The sequence below is a fragment of the Pinus tabuliformis genome, chromosome 5_1 (assembly GCF_031772625.1).
Source record: "Pinus tabuliformis cultivar Carrire ecotype Pingquan chromosome 5_1, CPIR1, whole genome shotgun sequence".
In the NCBI taxonomy this organism is placed as follows: domain Eukaryota; kingdom Viridiplantae; phylum Streptophyta; class Pinopsida; order Pinales; family Pinaceae; genus Pinus; species Pinus tabuliformis.
This window is the reverse complement of record NC_142305.1, coordinates 643303567-643322646: the sequence shown is the minus strand read 5'-3', so window position 1 is coordinate 643322646 and position 19080 is coordinate 643303567. Positions and strand designations below refer to the sequence as shown.

The 19080-nt window shown below is 38.6% G+C and overlaps 1 protein-coding gene and 1 pseudogene across 1 annotated transcript; one reads left to right on the top strand and one right to left on the bottom strand.

The window, feature by feature from the left end:
- Positions 1-13696: 13696 nt before the first annotated feature.
- Positions 13697-14713, top strand: LOC149166630 (uncharacterized). The gene has a single exon (XM_089430212.1). The coding sequence runs from the start codon at positions 13697-13699 to the stop codon at positions 14711-14713; it is 1017 nt and encodes a 338-aa protein (XP_089286338.1).
- Positions 14714-17096: 2383 nt separating this feature from the next.
- LOC149166629 (histone H2A pseudogene) lies at positions 17097-17935 on the bottom strand (annotated as a pseudogene).
- Positions 17936-19080: the final 1145 nt, after the last annotated feature.

The following is a 19080-nucleotide window of genomic DNA, read 5'->3' as shown; positions in this document are numbered from 1 at the left end:
TTTTTCAGAGGGGGTCGGAAGTGGTAAGTGGTTTGTGAAGAGGGGGTTCCAAAAGAACAAAGGAGTGACGCGTGGATATAGGGCTTGGACGAAAAACCGCTTTTCGAACCCCCCCCCCCCCCCTTGAGGAACTTAAAATGAGAGCAGGGGGGTTCGAAGTCTTCTCCGTCGTTAATCGGGGCAGATCTAAGTCGTTTATTAAATCAAGGCAAGTCGGACTTTTATATCGCAATCGGTGTTCGAAGCGGAGGCAAAGGTACAGGCAGGATTATGAAAGTTGTGATAAGCCTAGATGTGAAATCATTCATATCCATTTAAATATCGTGTCGGTTCTGGGTGGCCTAATCGCAATCGCAAATCGGTTAGGGTGAAGGATTTGTTATAAGTCGTGTCCCTTTAAAACTTGTGATTGCGAAGTCCCAAGGTGACGTGGCAATGACATCATGATGTGACATGGCGATGATGTGGCAGCTGACGTGGAGTATGACATCATGGGTGACATGGGATCTAACGTCGTTGTTGACGTCATATCGCAATTGGCATTGGCATGAGGCATGACTCTTGGAACTTTGCGATTGCGCGAACGCGGGGTTTTATAAACTACAGATGATTTTCCCGTCGGATCCAGGCTTGATCACAAATCACAATCGGTTGGCCTAATCGCAATCGCAATTCGGTGAAGGTAATGGGGCATGGACTTTGGATATTTGCAATAGCCCGCGGACGTGGGACTTTATGGATTGGCATGTATTTTCCCGTCAGGTCCGAGCTTTATCGCATATCGCAATAAGTGGTGTAAAGCGAGGTTTTGCCTTATGTTTTTTTTCTTATGGGATGTGCGATGTGGGGTATGATGGAGAGTCGAAGTTTATAAAGATTTCTACCTTTGGGAATTTGAAAACTCTGATTCAAATTAAATAAACCGTATTGTTTTAATACTTAAGGTTTTTTAAAGCCTAAGTATAGTTTTGGTCTCGGGGGCTATTTGAAAATTGGTTTTTTGGATAATCAAGGTTTAATACTTGGGTTTTAATTAAAAAGTCTAAGTATTAAACTTTGATTATAGGATTTTATTAACAATTTTTTTCTATTTTATTTTTAAAGAGATAAAAAATCAAAGGCTTTTTAAAACTAAAGGGTCCTTATTTTAATATAATAAATTTCATAGGAAATTTATAATATATTAAAATGGGGGGGTTGTTGAATAGTACAACAAGACCTTACTCTTTACAAAGTCAAGCCAAGACTCTTTGCATTAAATTTTCCTCCACATCATAAGCTCGGACCTGCATCTTGATTGTAATATCTCGACCTCTTCTGACCTGCAACTTTCAGTCTCTTCTGCAAAAACCCTAGGATAGCACATGTGGGAAGAAATCAAGAAATATGTCTTATTTTCCCTTCGCTTGGCTCCTCCTTTTTCCTTGTGAACTCGGCCCTCAAAATATTTTTTTTGGCACCAATGAATGAATTCTTGATGGTACTGCAACTCGACTTACCTGCAACAGATAGAAGCCCTAATATTTTCACACGTGTGAGGTGTAGGAGGCCTAGAAACTGTCCCAAACTTTTGGTTTTCCTTCTTCTTTTCTTTGTTATCTAAGAGGCTTCTTGTCCTTTATTTTTCTCACTTCTTGCCTGCTCTTGGATACTTGATCGAAGAACTTTTGAATGAGGTTGAATGATCCTATATATAGCCTTCCTTGAGATGCCTAATAGGCTGATGTGTCCTTCTAGATAGGACGGCTTGCTCCTTTGAAGGCCAACTTGTTCTTTGCACATTTGACAAGGTCTTGGAGGGTCTTTGACTCTATTTTTTACTCAACTAAATTTTCCTTTACAATATATAACATGCCCAAGAGGGTTGTCCATACATGACAATGACTCAATTGACTTATAGACTCAATGGCAAGCCCTAAAAGCACTCAATGGGTGCTTGACCTATAAAAATAAATTTCCCTCGAGCATGAAACCCATGCCTCAAGAATGAAAATATTAAATTTGTTTTTCTCTTTGCAACAAATACATAAAATCATGATTACATATGTCATTATGAAGACCGAACCTAGTTACATATTTCAACACTCCCTTGTAACTAGGGAGGTATTCATAACCCATACAAGGTACTTGGACATTCTCAAACTGAAGAATTCTCATAGGAAGAGTCAGACTGGTAAGCCATCTCATAAGCTACTTCCTTAGCTTATGCCAGAGTGTCTCATCATACTAACCAACATTGTCACATAGCAAGGCCTTGACTAAGAACTCTATCTCTTCACAAGATCAGAGCACAATGCTAGCGATACCAATGACTGACAAACACCATCATCATTGTCCCTAAAGGCACATACCCCACCCGGGTGTTCACAGCGTATTTCCTTTTAGGACAATTCCTATCTTGGAATAACACATTCTCAAATAATTTCCTCTTCGACTACTCTTGCCTATTGGATTCTCTACCACATCCTCAAAGAGTATCAGAATCAATCTCAAATGATTACCCAATCCTCCATTCTTTATTCAAAATATGAGGACAAGAATGATGTTTCTATCTCTCCCTCTCAACTAGGGAAGATATATTCATTCCTATAAAGGAATATACCCAAGCTCCCTCTTAACTAGGGACTTGATTCCAAGAGCAACTCTCTACTCTTCGGTGGAGATCATGGTACCTTCAGCTGCTTGTAGAGCTCCTCCTTTCAATGTCATGAATTTCATCTTCATCATTATGGAGCCTTTATATACTAGGTTTTCTTCGTAGGGCATCAGCCATCCATCACTTTCCTTCATGAACCATATCAGTCATGTCATTCTTCTCTTCATCAAAAAGTGATCCTCTAGTCCACATCTAGATTTTCTTCATCCAACTACATTTTCCAAGTCATGTTATTTTCAGGATATTCCATCCATTCTTGGTTGTAGGTGACATCTACAACTCTTTTTCGGTAGCCCTATTTCAACCCAACCAAATGTTCAAAAATAAAAATGAGCATCAAATCAAAGTAACCTTTTATGATGGCCTTTCATCATGACATCTACTTGCTTGCAACATCAACATTATGCACATTCATAAACACATCTCCAAGACATTCAATGTCAAGGGACTCCTTCCTTTACAGACTTTATTAGAGTCTTCTTCTCCATGGAGATGTCCTAGCCAATTCTTTTAGTCATCGGATGTTGATCACTTTCTCTTATCTCATGTGACCATAGTTGCATTTCTCACAAACTCCTCTTCCTTTCTTCACATATTGTTCCCAGGAACTTCTATACATAGTTCCTTCATCTTGTCAACCACCTCATATTCCATGTGAGTACATATTATGTTGATTTCATCTTATCAATGTGTGAACATATGCCTTCATGCATCTTTCCAAAGGAAGATATCCTTCTTCTATCATACTTATGAGGTAGAGCATTTACCCATGCTTATATACAACTATATGATGACATGACTTAATTTATCAAACATATACATACCTTTTTTATCCTTTTGGTCATCTAGACTTTCTTCAATAGCTTCATTTCCTTGCTTGAAATTTCTTCAACCATGTTGCACTCCTTTGTCAACATGCCATTATCCTACTTGAAGGTGAAATGATCGGCAAGAGACTTGCTTCTTCCAAGTAGAGATAAACGTTCTAATGAAGATTCCAACGATGGATCTTGATTATCCCCATCTTGCAAATGCTCCTTTCTAATGATGTATGATGTGTTAGGCCCCTATACTACTAGTGTAACCCCTTATTGTTATTAGTACAACCCACTTATTATATTGATGTACCCATGTAGTGCCCATATTGTTGTTATTGTGCCACATAGAAGCCCACTATTGTTATTATTGTGCCCTTACATTATTATTGTTATGTCAGCTCTGGTTATGTTATGACCCCTTAGACTTCCTATATATAAAAAGGAGGTCTTTTCATTTGTATCATCGAATAATTGTTCATTTATGTAATGTAAAGGAGGTTGCCCCCTCGAAGAGGCTGAATTCTAAGGCGTTGATCTATCTTTTCTATCTTTTCTTGAGCTGGTTTCATAACATTTGGTATCAGAGCTTTGGATTCTAGGGTTTCGCTGCTCCAAACAGGTCATCGTGGCATTTTCGCTATAACTTTTTTTCTGAGACGTTTCAGAAGTCGCAAAAAAAAACCCATTTGAGAAGAAATCGCGCTGAACCTTGGGTCTGAATTTCAGAGCTTTTCGTGCTATATTTGCGGAGATATGATCCGAGGAATTTGGTCTTTTTGCAGACTCCTGAATTACATTCCAAACAGGTGCCCTGGGGAAAATAGTCATAACTTTCTCTCTGAGCATCGGATTGAAATTTCGTAAGAATTTACAGAAAGAGGACGGAATGTAGTTTCTTTTGTGCATGTTTCAGATCCAAAGGTTGAAACAGTGACTCGTGGCACGTCGTACAAGTTCACTCTACTGAACTAGTCTAGAAGCAAGTCACTGTGGGAGATTTCACATAACTCTTCCTTGGAGAATCCAATTTGGGTCAGACTTGTGGCATTGGAAAGAGGATGCAGAAGGCTACTACAGATCACAATTTCAGAATTGGATGATCCGAAATTACAGAGATACATCAGATTCAATATCAGGCTTCTATAAAGTGAAAAAAGGTGTGTAGGTTTTTTTAAATTTTTGCGTAAGCTTGGTTTAACGGAATTCAAAGGGCATAGTAAAACATTCTTATCGGTAATTGATGCCCCGAGGAAAGAAAATACAAACACCTAGTAAGGAACCTGAAAGCTCTAGCATGACTCATGAAGAAGGGGAAGAAATGCTATATGATATATCAAAATTACAAGAACAAGTGCAACAAATGTCACGCTCACAAAAGCTAACAGAAGCTAAGATAAATGGAGTGGAATCTAAGATAAATGGCGTGGAATCTAAGATAAAGGGAATGGAAGCTAAGATGGATGATTCGAAGACAAATTTGAAGAGAGACATGGCAGATTTGAAGACAGACATGGCAGAATTGAAGACAGATTTGACAAATTTTCTACAAGAAATACTTACTAATGGTGAAAAGGTTGTAAAGGAAACTCATGATGTGAACAAAAGTAATGTTAATCATGATTCCATAGACTCTAATGTTAGATCGAAGACCCACCATATTCCAAAAATCGATATGAGGAAGTTTGATGGCAAGGATCTCGCCACATGGATATTACAGATGGAGCAGTTCTTCGATCTCAATAATGTGCAAAACACACAAAAGGTACGTATGGCAACTGTATATTTGGAACCAAATCAGTTTGTATGGTATCAATGGCTTTGCTCTCGTAAAAAATTTATCACTTGGGAAATTTTTACGAAAGAATTGATAGCACATTATGAAAATACAAAAAGCAACACTTTTTTTAGCCAATTGATAAGTCTCAAACAAAAGGGTTCAGCAATGGAGCATATTGAGGAGTTCCAAAAATTGAACATAAGGGTAAAAGATATTCCACAGGAGCATAGGATTGATGTGTTCATAGGGTCTTTAAAGGATAATATCCAACATGATGTTCGCTTTTGGGAACCTGATTCATTAGAGAAGGCATTCAGGTTAGCAAGAAAAATGGAAAGCAAAATTATGGCAACCAGGAAGCATACCACTCACAACTATAAAGACGGAAGTGTTGTTGCCCCTAGTCTTCCACAACATATAAGGTTGACACCACAACAATTGGAAGAAAAAAGAGCAAAAGGGCTTTGTTACAGTTGTGATAGCAAATACACTAAAGGTCATAAGTGTGCTGAGAAGAAATTATTCTAATAGTCATTCCTTAACACTCCTTAGATTGCTTGGCCCTTATGAATCCATTCTTGATGGTTCAATGTCCTCTTTGATGCCTTGACCTTTCTTGATATTCCTTTTTATGGTCATTCAAGTTGTCTTTCCTTGTCTTGTCACCTTAGCTTTGATACCATGTTGAGAAATCTAGGGCAGTTAAGTTAGGTGATTTCTCTTTTCTTTGATAGCTGCCAATGATGTATTTTACTTGAATTGATTAGCTTCTTCTTTTACTTAATTATAATTAGTTTTCTTATCATCAAACATCTATTAAAACAATAAAGAATAATGAGACAAGAGGACACAAATATAGGCAATCAGTGAGGGCCAAAACCTTTTCACTTGAGAAGAAAACCCACAAGAACTCTTCTCTTCTTATAGAACTTCAATTGACGAATTCCAAGATCTATGACCCTTGTCAAACGATCTCTCCAATACCAAGTCACAATTCTTCTTAAAGACCTTACTCTTTACAAAGTCAACCCAAGTCTCTTTGCTTCAAATCAATGTTCACATCATAAGCTCGAACTTGCACCTTAACTATAATATGTCAACCTCTTCTGACCTGCAGCTTTCGATCTCTTCTGCAGAAACCCTAGGATAGCACATGCAAGAAGAAATGGAGAAATATGTTTTCTTTTCCCTTCATTTGGCCTCCTTATTTTTCCTTGTGAACTCGGTCCTCAAAACAATTATTTTTGGCACCAATGAATGACTTCTTAATGGTACCACAAAGCGACTTCCATGCAATATATAGAAGCCCCAAACTTTTCACACTTGTGAAGTGTAGGAGGCCCAAAAACAATGCTAAACTTCGTTTTTCCTTCTTTTCTTCACTATCTAAGAGGCTTTATTTCCTTTCTTTTTCGCACTTCTTTCTTACTCTTGGATGCTTGATCGATGCACTTTTGAATGAGGCTAAATGCTCCTATATATAAGCTTCCTTAAGAGCCTTAATAGGCCAACTTGCTCCTTTAAAGGCCAACTTGTTCTTTGCACATTTGACAAGGTCTTGGAGGGTCTTTGACTCTATTTTTTACTCAACTAAATTTTCCTTTACAATATGTAACATGCCCAAAAGGGTCTTTCATACATGACAATGGCTCAATTGACTTGTAGACTCAATGACAAACCCTAAAAGCACTCAATGAGAGTTTCACCTATAAAAATAAATTTCCCTTGAACATGAGACCAATGCCTCAAGAATGACAATAATAATAATAATAAATTATCTTTACAACAAATACATAAAATCATGATTACATATGTCATTATGAAGACTGAACCTAGTTACATATTTCAACAATAAGCTCCACTGTTGGCATTTTCTTACTAGTTGAATCTTAGTACTAAACACATTTTGCACTCCAATTGCTAAAAAAATTTAATGCACATAAATAGTATGAACGGTCAAGTTCTTATATTTTCGCTGCATCTTTTCCTCGCTCGAAAAAGAAATGATTTGTTCAAAAAAGGTTGAAGCTATGGTGATGGTTTTTTTTCTCTATTTTGAAATGATGAACATGTTTTATATTCTTGTTTTCTTCACATAGCCTCGTACTCTTACTTTTCATGAATTTTTCCTCTCTCAACTTGTTATGTTTTGAAAGATTATTAGGCTTGTATGAGAAGTCGAATAATGAATTTAAACCTTGGTTGGCTTCAAATGGTACCAAGCATTTAAGTTCTATATAACACAACTAAGTATGGGTAATTTATAGTTTGTTATAGATGATGATTAATGTGTATATTTTAGTTCTCGTTTGAACTAATAGTGAAATACCATATGGTAAGAATATGAACCATACATAAATTTGAATGCATGAGGATTCTTGTTGTGAATGAGTTTGATGTAGTGTTAATAGATATGTTTTGCAAAAAGGTTGTTAGTTTAAGAATGAAACCATAAACAAAGCACTTGAGAGATAGAAGTAATATCATTTAGTATAAAGTTGAAGCAATATCAAAAATTTGGCTATATTTATGGTTCACATATAATTATGACTCAAGTTAAAGATAGGGTTTTCTCAACATATATTATGTTAACTCTTGATTACAATATAAACAACAAAGCAAATCATATTAGTATGATTGTCAAAGGTGGTAATAGAAAATGTTGTAAAGCTTATCATTCAAGTTTCAAAAGAAAATGACGAGTTCCTAACTAGAACTTGTGACAACATATAGCATGAATGCAATTTTCAGTGGTCTCCATTTCAATATGAATATGTTAATTATGCATTGATGAAAGTGGGGTTCAAACCTAATTTCATATCCTTATAACCAATTCTTGCTTACCTAGCAAGGATTAAGTTCTTTTTGGGACTTGACCACATGACATGTGGTTGTTGATAAATATTAAGAAAATGTCCAAGTACAATATATATTTGGAAAACTCTTATTGTTGTACAAATTTTTTGCAAGTTATGTTGTCTTTTGTATGGAAGCCTAGATTTTACAACTCTTAATATATCATTGAATAATTAAATAAAAGGGTTGAAACCTAACTAGAGTTTACATATCACCTCATATTTTCATTTTACATGTTTTCATATAAATAATTATTGATGTATTTGGTCATGTAAATATCAAATGATAATCTATAATGTAAAAAGACCATAAACAAACCATTTTCACACTTCCACTTTTCATTAACATATTTTTTACCTTGATTATGTTTAAGCATTGTTAGTAATGTTGATCAAAGGATGAACATGAGATTGATATGTCTTGTCTCTAAAATAAGCATGAGGTGAACAAAAAATGTGGAGATTTTTGTTTGAAGATTGGTTGTGTCAAGAGAGAAGAAAATCTATGAATGAACAATATTTAGAGTTGGTGTATTCTTCAAGAATTTTCCCCTCACCATATCCCTTTAATGCTTAATCTTTGTATTATGATCCAAGTCATGTTTAACATAATTACTGAAAAATTAGTAATGTACTGATTGCATTTAATATTATATTTTTTCCTATTACTTTTTTATATGCACGTATAAATGAGCTTCTTTAGTAGAGGTAGTAAGGGTAATATAAGGCACACAAGACAAACACCAAATGTAGTTTGGCAATAGGGCAAAAACAAAAAAATATGGTTCTTAATTCACTTCAATGTCAATTTTGAAGAGTTTAACCAAATTATACAAATTGGCCACATTAATCTTAGACGCCAACCTTGTTTACCTCCTCCCCTTACTTAACCTAATTACCAATTGCAACTACATCCTAATATTACAAGTATCATGAAGCCTTCTTCAGAGCCCATGCATGAAAATATGAAAGTTTTGATTTAGTTTGATGTTAACTGGTGTGATCAAGTATAGATTTTGCAAATCCATTTCTTTCTTTCACAATACTTAATTATCATCGTATAATTTTGCTTACATCTTTGGATTCTAAAAATCTTTGATCATGATCCTTGAAAAGATTTATAAAGAGAAACTTATGTGGGAACTCAAATTAGTCTTTAATACAATTCTTAATGATTGTTTTCTCATATTTTGTTATATTATAGCATTAGATTAGCTTACTTGTGAGTTCATAAAAGTTTGCTTAAGTTATTATAATAAAGATAAAAATATTATAAAAAAAATCGAATTTTAATGATTTACTTCTTGAAATCCAAGTGTAATTTAAGGGCTATATACCTAGAGCAATAAATCCCAACTATATAGACTATCCCAAGCTGAGAGAGCTGCGCAAGCTGGCTGCTGCGCCTCGACCCCGCCTCTGCGAGATCCGCATCCGGCGGATCTTGGCCCCTGAGCCCGTGCCCGCCTCGGCTCCCCTCGGCTCCTTGCAGTCAGACCCGCTACTGCGTCCCTCCGCCTCCTGCGAGCTGGATCGCAGTGTTTTTCTTCCTCAGGCTGTGGGATTTATTGACAATCGCTTGGTACCTGGCTGCAATCGGCTAGGTTTGGATCTGCTTCATCATGGAGGATCCGGACCCCCCTCATGGGCCTTCCTCCCCTCCCCCTCCATCTGCCGCTGAGGCCTTCAAAGCCTTGCTGGCTTCTCTGCCCAAGAAGAAAGCCGTGGAAGCCGCCAAGTTCGTGAAAAGACTGGAGGACATTCCCGAGATCGCTCTACCTCCTGAAGGGCCGATTCAAGTAGCCTTGTCGCTGGCAGATCGTGCACTGGTCGGGCAGTTTACAGGTCTCTGGCCCTCCCCAAAAACAACAGAGAGCTGGGTAGCTAGAAACTGGGCTCCCCTGATCAAGAATAAGGTAACGTCTTACTTCCTCGGAAGAGGATACTTTCTATTTGAGTTTTTAGATAAAGAAGATAAGGACCTAATCTTCAGAAACAGCTCGTACTTCATGGGACCTCAAGCTCTGTTCCTGAATAAATGGACACCAAATTTCGATCCGGCGGTAGACGTGCCTTTAGCGGTCCCGGTTTGGGTAAGGCTCCCCAACCTCCCGGTCCATTGCTGGAACTGGGATTCTCTGAAGCACATCAGAAACACCCTTGGGAAGTTCATAGACAAGGCCAACAGCAAGGACCAGTACGACTGCACTAGAATCTGCGTGGAGGTTGATCTGGAGGTTGGACTACCAGAAGCCATCAAAATAAGGGTTGGTCCCTGGACGCATGTACAGAAATTGGACTACGAGCAGCTGCCGTTCAAATGTCGGAAGTGTCAAGTATATGGACACTTCGCTAGAGATTGCCCGTCCAAAGGGGTAGAGGAAAAAGGGAAAGAAGAAGGATGGAATCAGGCTAAAAGATCCAAAACGACGTACAGGAAAACTGCAAATACTAACCCCAGAGCCACTCAACCGGGCCCTGCTCAGCACACACCCTTAGAGAGCCAAGGAAATAAATTTGAGATACTGGGATCTGAAACCATGACCACCCAGGAGACTGAAGCTGAGAAAGAAGTCTCCCCGCCCAAATCTAAAAGCGAACCAGAGAGATCTAAAGGGAAGACATCGGAAGATGAGGAGGAAACCCAAGAGTCCGAGGACTCAGAGGAAGAAGGGGAAATAGGAGAGTCCCAGTCCACCCCCAGAAGGTCTACAAGAGGTCGAATGTCATCCAAAGAAAAAAGGGAGCAAGAAACATACAAGGAAAAGCTCCAGGGCAGCCAGCCAACACTAGAGAAACTTCTAGCTAAAACCCCGAAGACGAAGAAGAACCATACCCAGAGCTCCAAAGGAGCTCACCACAGCAAAAGTAAATGATGAAGATAGTCTCCTGGAATTGTAGGGGAATGGGCTCCAAAGCTAAAGAAGAAGCAATGAATAGCCTAATAAGGCTGGAAGCCCCGGACATTCTTCTCATCCAGGAGACAAAGCTGGAGGATACAGCCTTCCTCCAAGCAAGCAAAAAGTTTTGGAAAAAAGATGGAGCACATGCAACCTCCACCCGTGGAGCATCTGGAGGACTTGGATCGCTCTGGAATTCAAATAAGTTCTCCCTTATCTCTGAATCCCTGAATACTCATTGGATTCTTTTAAAGCTGCAGCATCTAGAAACTAAGGAAATTATTAGTCTGGTCAATGTATATGCCCCTAACAATGCAGGTGAAAAGCAAACATGCTGGGACTCCATCAAAGGCCTGGCAGAGCAGGAAAATTTGGAAAACGTCATCATAGCCGGGGACCTCAACCTTACCCTCCTTTCGTCAGAAAAAAGAGGAGGCAGTATAGTCAGAGATCCGGCAAGAGAAACAGTAGAAGACCTCATGCAAAACTGGGACCTGATAGATATCAAACCAACAGTCAGCAAATACACATGGACAAACAAGAGGGTTGGGCCGGGGCATATAGCAGCAAGATTGGACAGATTCCTAGTGCAAAGCTCCTTTCTTCTCCTTGGTCTAGAAGCCAGATCGCGTATCCTCCACAGCAGCATATCAGACCATAAACCCATCAGCCTTGAACTAATGACTACTAAGGACTTGGGACCTATACCCTTCAAATTCAGCCCCCTATGGATCAAAGAAAAAGACTTTATGGAAAAAATCAGAGAGTGCTGGAAGAAGCCAGTCAATGGATCGCCGTTTTTTGTATGGGAGGAAAAACTCAGAAGAGTTAAAATCATGCTAAAAGCTTGGGCCAAAACCCTGCCTAATCCGGCAGAGGAAAGGAAAAAAATCCAAAGTGAGCTAGAAATACAACATCTGCACTTTGAAACAGCAGAAATTACTAAGGCTGATTTGGAAAAGGAGGCCAAACTTCAACAAAGTCTCCATAAGGCCTGTTTGGCAGAGGAAGAATTCTGGAGGCTCAAATCTAGGAGCCTCTGGCTCAAATCTGGAGATAGAAATTCCTCATTCTTCCATAAGCAAGCCCAAGCCAGGAAAGGCCGCAACTCCATCAGCGAGATAAAGGAAGCCAATCAAGTACTGAAGGATTTTATCAGCATAAAAAAGGCAACAACAGCCCACTTTGAGCAGCTGTACAAAGAAGATGTTGGTGCCAATGTCAACGTTGCCTGGTTGGATGTTGTCCCTCCCATGATCTCCTCCAAAATGAACAAGTCTCTAGAAGAAAAAATCACTCTAAAGGAAGTTAAAGAAGCCCTGCTCTCAATGGACCCGGACAAAGCTCCAGGTCCTGATGGTTTCACGCCCAGGTTCCTCCAGGTTTGTTGGCAGATCGTAGAAAAAGATCTGTTTAAAATGATACAGAAATCTCAGGATTGCCAAAAGATAGGTGGCAGTACAAACTCAGCCTTTCTCGCTCTCATCCCCAAAGAGAAAGGAGCAAATACATTCAGCAGATTTCGCCCAATTTCTCTGTGTAACATTGGATATAAAGTCATAACTAAAGTGATAGCCAACAGGCTGAAAAGGATCCTCCCCAAAATCATCCCCGATAATCAAGGCGGTTTTATCCAAGGCAGGCAATTGGTGGACAACTTTGTGCTGGTCCAAGAGGCGATCCACTCCAGCCTCCACCGCAAGGAGAAAGGTATGGTTATCAAACTCGATCTTGCAAATGCTTTTGACCGAGTTAGACACAGTTTTTTGTTTGATGTTATGCAAAAAATGGGGTTCGGCCCAAGCTTTATCAAATGGATTAGAGCCTGCATATCGGAGCCATGGATTGCCCCTCTGGTAAATGGAAGGGCAGCTGACTTCTTCAAAGCCTCTAGAGGGCTGAGGCAGGGGTGCCCCCTGTCCCCTCTCCTTTTTGTACTTCAAGCCTCTGTTCTCAGCTTCTATCTTCAACGCAAACAACAGGATCATGAATTAGCTGGCCTATGCATAGCTAGAGGGGCCAAAAACATCAACCATGCGCTTTTTGCGGATGACACCATTTTACTGGGGGCAGCAACAATGCATTCAGCGTCCAAGTTCAAAGAAGTCCTGGATGAATACTGTAAGATTTCAGGCAGTGCTCTAAATGACTCCAAATGTCACATATACAGCTGGAACATTCCCGCCTCTACTGCAAGATATATTGCTCGCTGCCTGGGATTTGCAATCTCTGTTTCATGGTCCTCGTTCAAGTACCTGGGCTTGCCCATCTTTCACTCAAGGGCGTTGGGCAAGGACTAGCTACCTCTGTTAGATAAATTTAAACAAAAATTACAGGCTTGGGGGTCCTCCTGGCTAAATTTAGCAGGGAAGACGGTTCTCATAAAATCCGTCCTCAACAGTTTACCTCTTTTCAACTTTTCAGTCCTATTGGCACCCGCAGGAATTATAAATAAGATGGAGGACTTAATCAAAACATTTTTATGGAAGGGAGGGAAGCAAAACAAGAAAAGATTTTCGCTGATAAATTGGGACATTGTCTCCAAATCATTCCAAGGGGGAGGTTTGAAATTAAAAGACCTCAATGCACAGAATGTTGCCATGGGCGCCAAAGAAATTTGGAGGATCATAGCTCCAAATCCTAGCTAGGTTCAAATTGCACTATGGAGAAAATATTACAAAGGACCGAGAATGCGATGCTTAGACCAGCCTAAGAATAAATTCAACACGCCTTTCAGTAAATTCATATACAAAACCAGCTCTCTGATCCATGACCACGCTTTCTGGGTTCTAGGCAACGGAAAGTGTATTCAAATATGGAACGATAGCATCCTTAACAATCCTCCGCTGGCTGAAGTCCTGCGCAAACCTGCGTTACAGTGTTGGATGGCAGAATCAAATTTAATTATGCTGTGGGATCTTTCGATTTGGGAGGAAAACGCGTGGGCTGGTTGGAAACAACCCGCTGTTCCTATCCATCTCTGCCCAGACCTCAACGCTCTATACACGCACCTGCATGGGCTTGCTCCCACTCTAAAAAACAAGCACGATGTGAGAGGCTGGGGAGTTAAGCGTTCAGGTTACTCTGTTTCTCAGGGCTATGCTAAATGCCTAGAGAAGCCTCATGTGCCACCCAATCCAGCTCCCTGGAATGGTATCTGGAGAATTCCTTCAATCCCAAAGGTGGACCACTTCTGCTGGCTCCTTTGCCACCAGAAAATATTGACTGAAGACAGGCTGCAGATAAGGGGCTTTCATGGGCCGTCTAGATGCTCCTTATGTAAGGAAAATCCTGAAACTGCCCTTCATATCATGATTGATTGCAGATTCGTTTCCTCTATCTGGCAGGAGCTCCTAGCCCCGTGGAAATATAAGTTCAACTTCCCCTCTTCAGTCCCTGAACTATTTGCAAATTGGATGAACAATTACCCCGGTCACCCTCCAAAAAATAAAACAGTCAGATTTGCATGGAGCGCTTTGCCAAAATTTGTCAGCTGGCAAGTATGGCTGGAGAGGAACCAAAGGATCTTTAGAAATAAAGAGCAGGATTTCAGATTAGTGGCCAATGCAGCAAAAGGACAGCTAGCAGAGTGGCTGGAAGACAAAGGGGATGATGCCAATTTAAGCCAACAAAACATAGAGCTTGGTTTGGCTTTTAACTTCAAATTCCCAAAAGTAATCAATTCTCCCCCTCCCACCAAGGACTAGCAAATTAAGAAAAATGAACAAGAATTCCAATCCTGGCTGTCCAACCAAATTCTCCCATCACTCTTCTTTGACAGGGCTGCTAAAGGGAACCCAGGTATTGCGGGAGTCAAAGGTGTCATTATAAATCCAGGAGGAGCTGCTGTTCACCAATTTGCCTAGGGATTAGGCCACTCTACAAGCATCCAAGCAAAAGCAATGGCCCTTTACCAAGGATCCAAATTCCTCAAAGAGCTGGGCTATAAGGAGGCTAATGTTTTTGGAGACTCCCAAGTAATTATCCAAGCACTGGCAAACAATTCCATCTCAACAGATCTACAACTTGCAAGAATAATCTCAAGGATCAAAGGCTTGACAAAAACTATGAATCTGAATTTTTTTCATGTCTTGAGAACAAATAACAATGAAGCAGACAGCGAGGCAAATAAGGCAACCTTGCTAGACATTGGCTCCCTTCTCAGAGATAACATAGTCCTTTGGGACCCAATTCCCTAAAGTGAAATGTTTTTCCATCTCCTTCTTCACCAATTTGTATGTATCTTCCATCTAGGGAAATTAGCAACAAAAGCACACTTTGCTAAGTGTAAAAAGAAGAAACTGATTAGAGTAGAGGGCAAGGTCTGCTGGGTGAAAAGCCAAGTAGAAAATACACCAGCCTATTTTAACCAATTTAATGGCTTCAAGCCACCCAGTCAATGAAAGATCATACCCATTTCTGTTTAAAAAAAATAAATCCCAACTATATTGCTTAACCTAATAAAATTTAGGTGTTTTCAATATAAACATCAAAACTTCTTACAATAATAATTAGCAACCTCTATTAGTGTCATTCCACCTCATTAATCCAATTGGGAATCAAACCTTGAGCTTGCATTAAGATTCTATTCAATCAAAAACTACAATAAAACATATCATTACATTCATTACATCATTTATACTTTTGTGAGAAATCACCAAAATATCACATTGTTCAACCTTCTAAAAAGGTATATTATGCTACTATAAATTATATAAAATATTGTATATTATGCTACTAAAAATTATATAAAATATTGTATATTATGCTACTAAAAAAATATATAAAATATTGTATATTATGGGACTAAAAATTATATAAAATATTGTAAATAACATTTTGCCTAACATTTGTAATCTATGGATATATGAAAAAAATGTAACTCCCATCTCTACCTTATAGAAAAAATGTATCTCTATGTATGGAAGTTGAAGTATTCTTAAGGGTATCCAAAAAATATAAAATGTTTTTAATCCAAGTTACAATAAAAAGAGCAAAGAATACAAGAGGAAGTTTGCAATACAAGAAAAAACCTTTAAAAATAATATTAATAATAATAATTTAAAATTAAACAAAATAAATAAATAATAGATCTTAAATAATAACCAATCACCAATAAATTTAACATATATAGAAACATCCTTTGATAAATAACTTTTATTTTATCACGTTATCATTTTAAATGTAAAAAACTTTTATTTTATCACGTTATCATTTTAAATGTAAAAAACTTTTATTTTATCACATTATCATTTTAAAGGTAACAAAAGAGAGAAGATCCAATATAAAATATGAATTCAAATTATTTTGCTAAAACCTAATCCATCCATTACAAATAATCTCACTTCATAAACATGACCATAAACATCAATAACAAATGGTACTTTAAAAAGATAATGAAAATACACCTATAAACTTTAAAATAAGCAACTAATCACAATTAAATATAAACCCCTGAAATTTTACATTATATAAAACATTTTATCAGATACAAATGAGATATATAAATTAAAATATTTTATTTCCATAAATAATTTTAAAATAAAAATATGGTATACTTTAGTAACTAACTAAAACAATACATAACAAAATGCATCAATTTATAATTTATAATTTTAAAAAAATTAGCAATAAAATTAAATAATATTTTAATTATCTTAAACTAATACACACAATTTATAAATATACCTAAAATTGAAAGCTGGAAAACTTTCCTCATTGTTATTTCCAAAATTCCCACTTAGCCAGATTAACCATCAGAGCCTTGTAACTCGGCTTTTCAAAACGTCATAAAACATCAAAAGAATACTAAAATATCGAAAATCCCGAGAAGCATCTCAGAAATTCCAAGCCACAGACCGTCAGTAAAAGCTTACAGCAGCTTCAATCTTCAAGCAAAAGGTAAATGAATGGAAAGAAAAACCAGAAAAGCTATGAGAACACAATTGCGAATACTGTAAATCAATTTCAAAGACCAAAACTACTTCAAAGGCGAGACTTGCTTTCATATTACTTTTTTCTTTTTACATTTTTATACTACCAGGTATGTGTGACAACTCCAAAAATTTAAACACTAATAAGACTACTGCGAATCACAATATCTGAAACATATCTTTACAAGAGAAAGCCATTTAAAGGCAGAGAAAGATTGTACAAGATGCATTGAAGCCAGTGTCAGAACAAAACAGGGAACTGGTGGATTAACATCAGTATGCACAGAACAATTTCTGATTAGAAAACCTAAAACTAAAACAAATCATGAAGAATCTTTGGGAAATAGTCTCATAAACCTGTACTCATTCACCATGACCTCGTCCAACGCTATAAGGCTCTCGCTGATAGTCAAACAAATGGATCCGACAAAGGAGGTGGTGTTATAAAACACCATTGCTTTTCATTAATTCAAACGATCCCAACGGGAATGGACGACATTTTCTACTTGGATTTGGGGGACTTTGGCGCGGAAGCCTTCTCCGACTTCTCAGCGACCTTCTTGGGGAGGAGAACCTGATGAATGTTTGGCAGCACCCCACCGCTAGCGATAGTCACTTTCCCCAAAAGTTTCCCCAATTCATCGTCGTTTCTGACTGCCAGTTGAATATGGCGAGGTATGATTCTGGTCTTCTTGTTGTCACGAGCAGCGTTTCCGGCCAATTCCAACACCTCGGCTGCCAGATATTCCAAAACGGCAGCAACATAGACGGCGGCACCGCCTCCAACCCGCTTAGCATACCGCCCTTTCTTCAGATATCTTGCGATCCTCCCCACCGGAAACTGCAAGCCGGCCTTCGCTGTTCTGCTCACCGACTTCTTTCTGGAGGCTCCTCCCTTTCTCCCTCCCTTGCCACCGCCCTTTCCTGAACCCTCCATTTTCAAGTTACTGCTCTTCTTTACCGCAACTTGGATCAGAAAACAGCTCAATGTGTGCGATCAAGTGCTAATACAATGGAGTACAATCAAGTCTACAACAGCTTAAATAGGAAGATTTGAATACATTTGAGCGGGGAATCTATTCGACGGTTTAGATTTTATTAAATGGAACGGTCGCGATTAATCCTCGCTCCATCCGCGGCATGCCTCGGCATCCAATCGTAAGCTTCGCCATCGGTCAGATGGGTGTGTTTTCTCAATCCACCTATGAAGCTCACCTTGGGTAGCGGAAGTCACTCGTAACATAAATGGAAATGTAACTTTTGTGTGTTAGTTAACTCATTTCTAAAATAACTAATGTAGTCATTAGACTAAACTAGCATACCCCCAAAGTTGGGAAAGGAAAGGCCCAAGTAAATTAAGATGTTGTTTGAAGATAAGAGATGTGTCGGATGGTTCGTGATAATTAATAAATAATCTATTTAATAGTGTTTATTAATAATGTATTAAATTGTTGCTAGATCGAAAACGAGACTCAAGAGGATGGGGTACGCTGGCTAGTGGATACACTGTTGCTCAAGGTTACGTCAAGTTGTGTGAGCACCCTCACGTGGCCACGAACCCCAAGTCCTGGAAAGGGATTGGCATTATCCCTCCTCGCCTAAAATTGATTTCTTTAACTGGCTGCTATGTCACTCCAAAATCTTGACTGATGAAAATCTTCAGAAGCGTGGTTTCCACGGTCCTTCAAGGTGAAACCTTTGTAAGGTAAATCAGGAAAGCGTCATTCATCTTATGCTTGAATGCACCTTCACTTTGCAGATTTGGAAAGAATTGTTGGGAACTTTGAGTTCCAGCTTTGCGTTGCCTTCCTCCATTCCCGAACTTTTTGCTAAATGGCTGCAAAGATATCTTGGACCTCCCCCAAAAAACAAAATTATCAGAGCTGCTTGGTCTACTCTTTCTAAAATCATCTGCTGATAGGTTTGGCTTGAGCGAAATAAAAGAATTTTCAGAAACTACGAACAAAATGCCAAGCTTGTGGTAGTTAAGATTAAATGCCAGCGAAAAGAGTGCCTGAGAGACCATAAAGACGATGTAAATCTCAACCAGCAAGATATAAATTGGGGCTCCTCTCTCGATCTTCAGTTCCAAAATATTGCAAATAGTATCACCCTCCCCAAAGATTGGCAAATAAGAGTTT

Bases quoted from the DNA above. Each gene is read 5' to 3' on its own strand.
- LOC149166630 (XM_089430212.1), top strand. From the start codon at position 13,697: ATGCGATGCTTAGACCAGCCTAAGAATAAATTCAACACGCCTTTCAGT.